The sequence below is a fragment of the Abramis brama genome (genome assembly GCF_963993115.1).
Source record: "Abramis brama genome assembly, chromosome: 8".
Classification (NCBI taxonomy): domain Eukaryota; kingdom Metazoa; phylum Chordata; class Actinopteri; order Cypriniformes; family Leuciscidae; genus Abramis; species Abramis brama.
Window position 1 is genome coordinate 26016297 of NC_139970.1, and position 11466 is coordinate 26027762.

General features: G+C 38.0%; 1 protein-coding gene across 2 annotated transcripts; it reads right to left on the reverse strand.

The window, feature by feature from the left end:
* Positions 1-159: 159 nt before the first annotated feature.
* On the reverse strand, positions 160-5712 carry serpine3 (serpin peptidase inhibitor, clade E (nexin, plasminogen activator inhibitor type 1), member 3). Of its 2 annotated transcripts, none has more exons than XM_084122494.1 (9): positions 5413-5712; positions 4048-4329; positions 3664-3897; positions 2406-2636; positions 2091-2289; positions 1910-2010; positions 1715-1801; positions 883-966; positions 160-446 (listed from the first exon to the last, which is right to left on the reverse strand). In XM_084122494.1, exons 2-9 carry the CDS (start codon positions 4310-4312, stop codon positions 397-399), a joined length of 1251 nt encoding a protein of 416 aa, XP_083978620.1. In that variant the 5' UTR covers positions 4313-4329; positions 5413-5712; the 3' UTR covers positions 160-396. The 2 variants fall into 2 exon arrangements, with proteins under 2 accessions (XP_083978620.1, XP_083978621.1); XM_084122495.1 differs by lacking the exon at positions 5413-5712 and adding an exon at positions 5013-5037.
* Positions 5713-11466: the final 5754 nt, after the last annotated feature.

Below are 11466 nucleotides of genomic sequence, written 5' to 3' on the forward strand. Positions count from 1 at the left end.
AGTAGGCCTATGTGTGAAAACAGCACTTTGGATTAAAGTAAAAAAAAAAAAAAAATGCAATTATGAAATTAGTAACTGATGATAACCAAACATTTCCATCAGAAATGAGGAAATTTATTGAGGGCAGAGGGGGAAAAAATGACCGCAGACGCTGTGAAGTGCAAAAAACCCTGATGTAATAAAATTTTATTTACAAATATGTACAAAAGTCTCGTCCCTCTTCCTGAAGTGTCAGTGGACCCTCCTAACGGTCCTCAAATATTCCTCTCACCCCCCCAACCATAGAGGAGGAGGGGTGTGTGGAGTCATGTTAATATACATTTGTATGATTTTGCCAAGTGTGTGTGTGTGTTTGTTTGTTCATAATTTGAAGCAGTTGTGATTGCATGGATCTTCTCAAGACATCTCAGCTGGATTCAGAACCCGACCTATGAACAGCAACGAACCTGTGGAATAAAAGCCCACAAATTAATTTTCAAAACGGTAAGATTTGTTATGAAAGAAATTAATACTTTTATTCATCAAGGACTCATTAAACTAAATACAATTATAATGTTACAAATATAAATGCTGTTTTACTATTCATCGAAGAATTGTGGAAAAAAATAAATATATTATTATAAATTATTTTTAATAAGAAATGTTTCTTGAGCACTAAATTGGCATGAGAATGATTTCAGAAGGATCACATGACACTGAAGACTGAAGAGTTGAAAATTCAGCTTTGCCATCACAGGTATAAATTACATTTTAAAATATATTCAAATAGAAATGTATTTTAAATTATAATATTTCCACAACATTACTGTTTTTACTGTATTTTTTTATCGAATATGAAAAAAAAAAATGTCATGAATACTAATTACAGTTTCTAGTATTTACCTGTATTGATCTGTCGCAAGATAAAGAGAAATGGTCGATCTGCTTTAAAAACTGCTGAACGGGATCTTTTCAGTAGCACCATCGCTAAAAAGAAAGATGGAGGAAGAAAGTTCTGTCATTATTTCCCAGTGGATTCACAGCTTGATCAGACTGTTCAACTATATCCCATCTGTTGACTACAACTGATTCTCAAGCAGGTACACACACTCACCCCAGGGAGGAGCTTTGTTGAGTATATAAAACAGATTACATCTTAAAGTAAAAAAAAAAAATCAGGGCTGTCAATAAATTACAATCATCTCTGTCCTCTTGTAAAAGATAAACAAGGAAAATTCACCCTATTTTATAAATGCATGTCATTGATCTCATTGTGTTTGATCTCACGGTGTATGTTTCTTTTTTTATTTAAATTTTGACTTTGGAATTTTTCATCAAAATGTCATGACTCAATCTCCAAGGGAAACAAAAGACTTCTATCTGGTGACGTATGCAAGACTTCTCTAAATATTTAGTGCAGTAAAACCATAGAAGCAAGTCCCTGTCATACATTTTTTTCACCCAATAATCCGTTACTCTTGGATGTACGTCACAATACAGAAGAAAAGATCTGCCACTGCTTCCACTTTATCGTGACTTTCCAGGTGTAACATGACTTCTATTAGAAACCGCAGTATCACCAATTCTATAATATGATGCTGGCATGTCAACGTAGGATCGGATCAGTCTTCATTAACATTAAACAGACAGTACTTGATATCTAGAGGTATTCCTAAACATTTCTATTATTTTTAATTCCCTACTAATCCTTTTCAGCAAGCAAAATACCACATACCTGTTGCTGAAGCTGCTTTTGTCCCTTCCTCTGTCACCTCTATTCTTGCCTCATGGAAAGCCTCTGATACAAAAAGCCCTTCCCCATCTGTAGACGAGTGAGAAAAACTTGCAATCACCGATTTCAACTGAAGATATCTGTTATATCCTCAGCATCTGTGATTGGTTTAAACTGTTTTCAGTCCCACTTTCCTACCTGAGATTCCTCTAAAATCAGCAGCTGAGGGACTGAAGACATCAGAGATACCGAGAGATTGAAGAACAGGCTTCAGATTGAACCTGCTCTGCATCTTAAACCTGAAATACACACAAGACCTGGATATAAATAATATTATTAATTTTGAATCCCAACTACATAAAATATTCTTTAACGTTACCTGGGCAGAAATATATCCATCTTAGTGCGCCTTAATCCAGTATCCCACAGTCCCACGGCACGGGCCGTCAGCTGCTTTTCCAGCTGTGACAGAGGGGTTTTCCGGTCACCAGGTAACGCCACCAGAAGCCTGAGGGAGCGATCCAGGTATGGCAGCTCCAGCACAGTGTATTCCTGCTCTGAAGGCAGTCGGAAATGCCCTGAGACAGGTGGACAGGTAAAGCGAGGGAACTTTCTTTTAAAAAAATAAATAAACCTCCAATATAATTCTGATAGGCTTCCATCTAAATGGTGTTTGTTTTGTTCCTTCCCTTACCAAAATTGACTTCGGTTGACTGGTACATCATGGGCACTTTGACTGTGCTGCCGTCTGAGAGGGTGAAGGGCAGGTTCTGAGTCTCAGTGAAGAGAAATTGTTTCTGCCAGGCACCATGGAACACCACCGTGCTCAGAAGAGCAATGTGCAGCAAACTGTCTCTCCCGGAGGCCTCTTCCTGGGCCTCACCGGACCCAAGCTGCTCCGCTCTTGTCTGGAGATGGTCATCCGCTTTAGAAATCATAATAATTACATCATTTAAAAAACTATACTAGTGTCATGTGTAATAAAACTATTTCAATGGAAATCAATATTTACTTTTACATAATATATATTTACATCATTATATTAGAAAGTCATAATGATAATTAATCATTTAAATAAATAAAAAAATAATTTTACATAAAATATATTTTCATAATTAGATTTTTAAAGTCATAATTAATTATTACTGAAAATTGAATCATTTAAATTCAAACCAATATTTACATTTACATCAAATACATTTACATTAATTCATACTTATATTTAAATTCAAATCAGTATTTAATTTCAGATCATTTATTTCTACATTATATTTTAAAATCATATTATATTTCAGTTCTAATCAAAATCAAATTTTACATATTATATTGCATAATTATATTTTTTAATTCATACTTATATTTAAACTCTAATCTATATTTACCTTTACATAATACATATTTACAAAATTATAATTGAAAGTCATAATTGTATTTATCTTCAAATCAATATTTAATTTTACATAATATCTATTTATGTAATTACATTTAAAAGTCATAATTGTATTTAAATTCAAATCAAAATGTAATTTTACGTACTATATCACATAATTATATTTTAATTAATATTTAAACTAATCAATATTTACTTTTACATAACAAATATTTGCTAATTATATTTTCATATATACTTATATTTATATTTAAATTCAAATAAATATTTAATTTTACATCATGTATATTTACATAATTATATATTTACATCATGTATAAGTCATAATTGTATTTAAATTCAAATCAGTATTTAATTTTGCATAATATATATTTACATAACTATATAATTAACAATATATATATATATATATATATATATATATATATATATATATATATATATGTATATTTAAATTCATATACAAAGATCCTAAATCTTTTTATATGCCTTATTCATCACTTAAAGACATTTTAAACATAAATCATGATGATCCTAGTGGTTTTAGGATCACGGCACTCACCTTTACTCTGGTAATGTGCCCATTGCTGTAGCCGACTATGAGTGTAGTTGGGATTACTGAAGTTTACACTCAGTAGACTACTGTTACCCCATCCCAAGGCATGCTGAGTAAATTCTGGCAGGAGTTTCACACCACTCTGGACAAATAAGGCATTGGCAAGCTGAAGGCGCACCCCGTCACTGGAATTACCCAGGTCTCCTTGTGGCCGAGACAAAATGTCCTGTACACGAGCATCTACGAGAAGACCATTGTATCATCATACGTTTCCTCTTCAAGTATTGGACAAAGGTAGGCAGGTTGTCAGGCATTGCTGATTTAGATTTTGCACTAGCTGTTTGGGACACCAACATGCAGATTACAAGTGTGTTGCTAGTTTACTCTTACCATTGACATCATATCCCAGAGTTCCCTCAAGCTGTGCTAAAGTGTTGCCCCTGGCACCTAGTTGCAGAAGTCCCAGACACAATGAGACGCTGGCTGGAGACACGATCAGGTTGGAGTTGTTCTCTGTCTCTGTGAGCGTTTGGTAGAGGCTGACACCAAACTGAGTGTGTAGATCATTGAGGCTGTTGCCCAAGCTACTGTTGCCATGGCAGCGCTCCACCAGCCACAGACAGACCAACAGGGAAATCACAGACAGCTGATGCATGATCAACAGGTCAAAATCTGCAAACATAAAACCAACAGGAACACTGTACAAAAAAAAGTTGCCACCTTAAGTTTTTAAGTACAATCAACTTGGATGTTAAGTCATTTCAACTTAAATTCCACTAAACTTACTTTTTAAAAAATGAGTTGAATCTTGCATAACTTATAATTTTTTTTTAATTGTTTAACTTATTTTGGTGAGTTAAAACAATGTAAAAACATATTGTTACTTATTGATCATATATATATATATATATATATATATTTTTTTTTTTTACAGTGAATGCATTTTACTGAACAACCAAATAATACACCATAGATCATGTATTCTGTAACATACACTGGACAAAGTTACAAATATATATATATTTAATTAAATAAATATTTAATTTTTAATAATTTTATATAATACATTTATACATATTGTTGTAAACCTTGATTCAGAAGCAAATCATATTTGTGAGCATAAAACCACTTAAAATAGATGTCTAGAATTTGGTAACTAAAGAAAGTTACCAAACAGAAAAATGTATAATTTGTTTAAATAATTTGGTATATTCCAGTCTGGTTGTTAGTTGAAAGAGCTGTTCAATGATTTTTCAAGTGTTTTTTTTTTATATATATTATGGTGATGATTGATTAATGAAAAATTAATTTCTACGATCACGTTTCATTCTTTCATTCTGCCATATTTCACTCACCCTCATGCCATTCCAAAACATGATTTTCTTCTGCAGAACACACAAAAAAAGATATTTTGAAGAATGTTTTGGTGACCATTGATTTCCATTGTATGGAGAAAAAGATACTGAGACATTTCTCAAAATATCTTCTATATTTATCTGACGTCAGATTTGGAACAAAATGAGGGTGAGTAAATGATGGAAATTGGCATATTTGAGTGAACTTTAACTGTAAGTCCCTTTAAGTCCAGGGCATTCATATAAATTAAAACACACAAAAAAATGTTTTGCAAAGCATCAACCACAATACAGAAATAGTTCAATTAAACATCTGAACAGAAATCTTTATTACATTTAAATCTATTTAATTAAAAGTAAAGTATATAACTGAATTAAAATATTTAATAAAACTTCTTACATGCCGGCTCGTCGTCTGTGAATTCCTTGAGTTTTAGATGCTGATGTTCAGTTCCACTGTCACTGTCACTCGCGCGCTTTGCTCTAAGTGAAGGAAGACGTGCGTTCGCCCTGATCCTCCACGCCAGGACAACTGATTGAAAGAGTTGTCGATCATGAGACCTTGTTTAAAGGGAGAGCTCCGTGTTTGTGGTCTCTGGCGGCGATGTCCGTACCACTCGGTCAGAATTCCTGCCTCCCGCCCGGCACTATAAGGAGCCAGGCAGAGGGAGGCATGCGCGCGACCAGCAAATCCGCACTCGAAAAGAAGGCGCGCGCGCGCACACATATAGAGAGATGAAGTCATTACACAAGAAGCTTATTCTTTTGATGGAGTGACAAATGCCATCCCGGCTGCACAGGAACACATGGCAAACATGCTGCATCAGCATTTTTGCATGAGATGCAAATATTTAATATTTAATATTCTCATGTAGGTAATGCACGTTGTGAGGTTTACTGTTAACATCTGCATGTTAACATCTTTTTAAACACTTCGGTAACACTTTATTTTAATGTGTCCTTGTTACATGTATTTACTATAGTAATTACTATAAATTAGGCATAATTACATGCAACTACCTCTAAACAAAACCCTCATCCTACCCTAACCCTATAGTAAGTACATATAGTTAAATAATAGGCTAGCCTACTTAAATGTGTAATTGTACTGTAACAGGGACACATTAAAATAAAGTGTAACCAACACTTTACCAAAAATACAGTAAAACAGTATCACATGAACCTTCAGAAATCATTCTAATATGCTGAATTGGTGCTCATGAAATCTCTCTTATTATCACAATTGAAAACGCTTGTGCTTCTTAATATCATTGTGGTAACCGAGATACATATTTTTTTCAGGGTTCTTTGATGGAGAAAGTTCAAAAGAACATTTATTTGAACAATGTAAAAATCTTTACTGTCACTTTTTTATCAGTTTAATGCTAAATATAAGTATTCATTTCTTTCAAGAGAAAAGACAATCTTACTGACCCTATAATCTTTTGAACAGGGTCATTGTGAAACATTTAAAAGCAGTCCTGTTTGTTTTATAAAATTAAGAAATTGTTATATTTAACTATTGTATTTTCACATTGTCAAAGTCAGATCTAATTGGAGTTTCCATAAATGACCCTAATGGATTGAAGACGCATTTTTCCCATGGTAAATTGCAACCGGGAAATGATTAGTAAGCATCAGGTATTTGGATCGTGCCCATCAGAAGGCATGTTAATTAGTAGAGCTAACTTGGCAGCAGTCAGTGGAGAAGACAGATTCTTTAATTCCAGCATTCCGTCCATGGAATTTGAATTTTTAAGATGGGAAATGATGATGGGAAAGTCATGGTCACTTGAGCAAGGACAATGCACCCAAAGGAATGCCGGCCAAAGTAAACAACTCCTCTTTCATCTTGACGGTCAGATATTTAAAATTAGCTATGAAAACATTTTTTGAATACAGAAGGTTGATAATGGGCCAAATAGGCTATTGATGGACTAAAACATTAAAATATTAAAAAATATGTCTAAAACATTACAATTTGAAACTATCTTCAGTCCTTTATGGAAAAAAATTACAACTGGGCAATCCTAAGTGGGAGTAACATCAGTGTGTGACTTTGCTGCCTGGACATACTAAATTCAGCATTACATTCTCACAATTAAGTATGTAGTGGAGAAGGATTTCAAATATATAGAGGCAGGGGCAAGTGGGAGAGACACAGATAACATTTCCACAGTTCTGTGTTTGCATTTAGCCATATTTACTTATTAATATATTAGTATTAATATCCAGAATCAAATCAAATAAAGGTTCCAGAATCAAATCACTGAGGATGCTTCTGAAATTAGTGCTCTTAATGCGTATAGGTTTTATCATCTCTTTTTTTTATACATATTTTTGTCCCGTGCTGTGTGTCAATTTCGAGAGTGAATCCCGCATTTATATGTGGTTGTCACTTCCAAAACTTTGCAGCGTGTAATTGGCTGTTGGCCCTCTAAACAGAATGAAAAATTTTTGAATGAATTATATAGCCTAGAAATCACTCCCTTATAATCACAAAAAAAATTGCCACTCATCTCAGTTGTAATAATCAATTAAGTTGTCTCCACTGCACAAGGAATCTCTTATTTACATTGTGTTGTTCATGAGATGATTCAGCGTTTTGACCGGTGAGTGGATTCTGACAAAATTAAACACCCCTGATTGGCCATTGAATTCAAGAGATCAACAAACTTTTCTGTGATTGGCTACATTGCTCACCACTGCAAAAACACTCTATGCTGCATCCAAAATCAAATACTTCCTTACTATATAGTATGTGAAAACAGTACTACAAAAGAGTAGTATGTCCGAATACGTATTAGAAAAACAGAAGGCAAAAAGTCCCCAGATGACATACTACTTCCGCCAAGATTCTGCAGGACACTTACTATCCCATGAGGCCACAGGAGGGGATTTATGAATGGCAGGGAAGCGACGCAACTGAAGCTGGTGGTCATGTGACCATAACAACATGGCAGATGTAGTGCGTCCAAATTTCATTCAAACTACCCATATTCATACTACATTAGCCTATATAACATACATTTTTAAAGGTCGCAAAGTAAATAAAAATAAAAATGTAGTACTTACTCAGACAACATGCGATTATTGACAAGGATAGTAAATAGTAAATAGAAACATTTGACATTCTCCAGAGCGCAAACACAAATACGCACTGGAGAGTTAGCCAAATCTGTTTTGTCAATGGCGCTGCAACCATAGCTGCACCCACAACTGAGCAGCCCTCTATAGGATCCACTCTGCTCACCCCACGTGGGGAAGGGTCTCGAAAAGGTGCCCTAAAAATAGCCTGCTTCAAATCTCCTGACTGGATTACCACGACCAGAGGGATCACCATTCGGGGTCAGAAACACAGAACTATGAACTTTGGAGCATGGAATGTGCGCACATTGATGAATAGTGCAACCAGAGATAGACTGGAGAGGAGAACCGCAATCATCGCTAGAGAACTAAGAAAATACTGGACTGACCTAGCCGCCCTTTCTGAAACTCGACTACCAGACAAAGGACAACTAAAAGAGGAGAATGGTGGCTACACTTTCTTCTGGAAAGGAAAAGCTGCTGATGAGCCCAGGATCAAATGGTGTTGGATTTGCTATTAGGAACCAGCTTATCAGCCACCTCTATGAACTAGTGAGCGTCTCATGACCATCCGTCTGGTGCTTACCAGCAACCAGATAGCAATAGTTGTGAGCACCTATGCCCCTACTTTAGACTCTGAAGAGTAAGTAAAAGAGACCTTCTACACCTGCTTAGACGAGACACTGTCAAGAATCCCCAGGGAAGATAACCTTATTCTGCCAGGGTTGGCCAGGATCAACACCTCTAGAAGGGAACTGTAGGAAAGAAAGGCATTGGGAACATCAACTCTAATGAAGTAATGCTTCTCAGCAAATCTGCTCAGTACAACCTCACCATCACTAACACTCTCTTTCGCTAGAAAAAAGCCACCATCTTGGAGACTGCCATCCAACAGCGACTTCAGGCCTTTCTTGGGAAAGCCTCCAACAAGAATACCCTGATGACATTGAAGGGCACTGGAGTCTGCTCAAGTCTACCATCCTTGCTACCTGCAAAACCATTTTTGGGTACAAGTCCAGAAAACACCAAGACTGGTTTGAGGAGAATAACACATCGATGGAACAACTCATCTCCAAGAAAAGGAAAGCCTTTCGTGCCTGGCAAAGTGATGTAACCTGCAAGGCCAAAAGGGTGGCTCACTCCAGAGCCAAAGAGGACAGGTGAGGGAGTTAAATAACTCTTGGTGGACAGAGAGTAACACCAGAGGCTTTTTCACTGCTACCAAGGCAGTTTATAGTCCAAGCTACCATGGCTTAAATCGCTTGTGCACAAAGGATGGGCAGTAGCTGCTGAAGGACAACGAGTTAATTAACACCCGATGGAAGGAGTACTTCCAAGAACTCCTCAGCAGGGACAGCACAACTGAAATAGACATTACTAAACACATCCCCCAAAGTCTCATCAGAAATGACATGGGGGAACCTCCAACTATAACAGAGGTTCAAGACACCATCAGGAGCCTTAAGAACAACAAGGCCGCCGGTTCAGATGTGATCCCAGCTTAGATCTTAAAGGAAGGTGGATCAGAGCTCCTGTACCACATTCATATCCTACTCCTCAAGGTCTGGGAAAAAGAAGAACTTTCCTCAGAGCTCAGGGACACTCTAATAGTGACCATATTCAAGAAGGGGGACAAGGCTGAATGTGGAAATTACAGGGGCATCTTGATCCTGTCAAAAACAGGCAAAGTCCTTGCTCGAGTCCTTGCAAACCGACTACTACCACTGTCTGAGGGATTACTCCCAGAATTACAGTGTGGCTTCTGCCCATCCAGAGGTACAGCAGACATGATATTCACAGAACAGCAACTACAGGGAAAATGCAGTGAAGAAAGGCAGCCTTTGTACATGGCCTTTATAGACCTGATAAATGCTTCTGACACGGTAGACCGCCAGGCTCTGTGGAGCATACTATCAAGGTTTGGCTGTCATGACAAGTATATCAGAATACTTTGGCTTCCACATTATGTCATGTCAGTCACAGTACTCAGCAACAACAGCTCCAAATCCAAGCCTTTCACATTGGAAACAGGGTCAAACAGGGATAACATCATCACACACACCCTATTTGCCATCTTCATTGCAGCCATACTTCACTTAATTGGTGAAGAGGGGCTTCCAGTCATGTACAGAACTGATGGCAGACTCTTCAACTTTAACAGGTTCCTCAACTTTAACAGGTTCAAGGCCAAGAGCAAAGTCAACTACACCACCGTCACAGAGCTTCAGTGCACAGACGATAACATCATCACAGCACACTCCACAGAAGACCTCCAGGGCATCCTGCATGCCTTTGCCAAAACATACAGAGCCCTGAGCCTAAAATTAAACATCAAGAAGACCCAGGTCCTATATCAATCTCCACCCAACCAGCCAGCTACCCAGCCCACCATGAAAGTGGACAACACCACTCTTGAAAATGTGGACTACTTCCCCTACCTCAGCAGTCTTCTTTCCTCAAAACCTGACATAGACTCTGAGGTTAACAAACACCTGAGTTGTGTCAGTGGAGCCTAAACCAGACTCAGGAAAAGAGTCTTTGAAGTCTGAGACCTAACAGTCCAAACAAAACTCCTGGTCTACAGAGCCACTGTCCTCCCAACCCTGCTGTATGGAGCTGAGTCATGGACCACCTACAGCAGGCAGCTGAGAGAAATGAAACAATACCATCAAAGATCCTTACGAAAGATTCTGAGGATCAGCTGGGAGGACAGACGCACCAACAACAGCATCTTGGAGGAAGCCAACATGACCAGCATCACCACTACAATAATGCAGTAGAAAGACAAAAAGGCTCAACCACCACCAACGATCACCACTCTCCTCTGCCCACACTGCACCAAAGTAAACGGATTGCGGTTTGCCCTCTACAGCCATCTGAAGACCCACAAGTAGAAACAACGGAGAGGACAGTCATACTCGCCTCGAGTGACTGCCGGTGAAGGACTTCCAGTGACTGCCACGTGCGCGTGTCTGTTAAAGGCTGATTTATACTTCTGCGTCGGACCTACGCCGGAGCCTATACGCTGTAGGCAACGCGTTGGTTTTCATTTATACTTCTGCGTCGTTGTACGCGTTCACGGGCGCAGAGGGAGCATGTGAAACCCGAGGGAGCGGTCCTAGCAGACCAATCACAGCGCTTGCGTCCGCGTAGAGTTGACGCGTTGTTACATTTTTGGAGAGGTGCACGTCAGGGTACGCCGAAGGGTACGCGCGCTACACACAGCCTACGACGTAGCTACGGCGTAAGTTCGACGCAGAAGTATAAATTGGGCTTAAGTCCCTTGATGTGCACTTTTGCTGAGCCTGCACTGAAGCGAGCTCTGCAGCACACTTCTTCCCGACAGTCAAAGGCTGGATTCCAAATG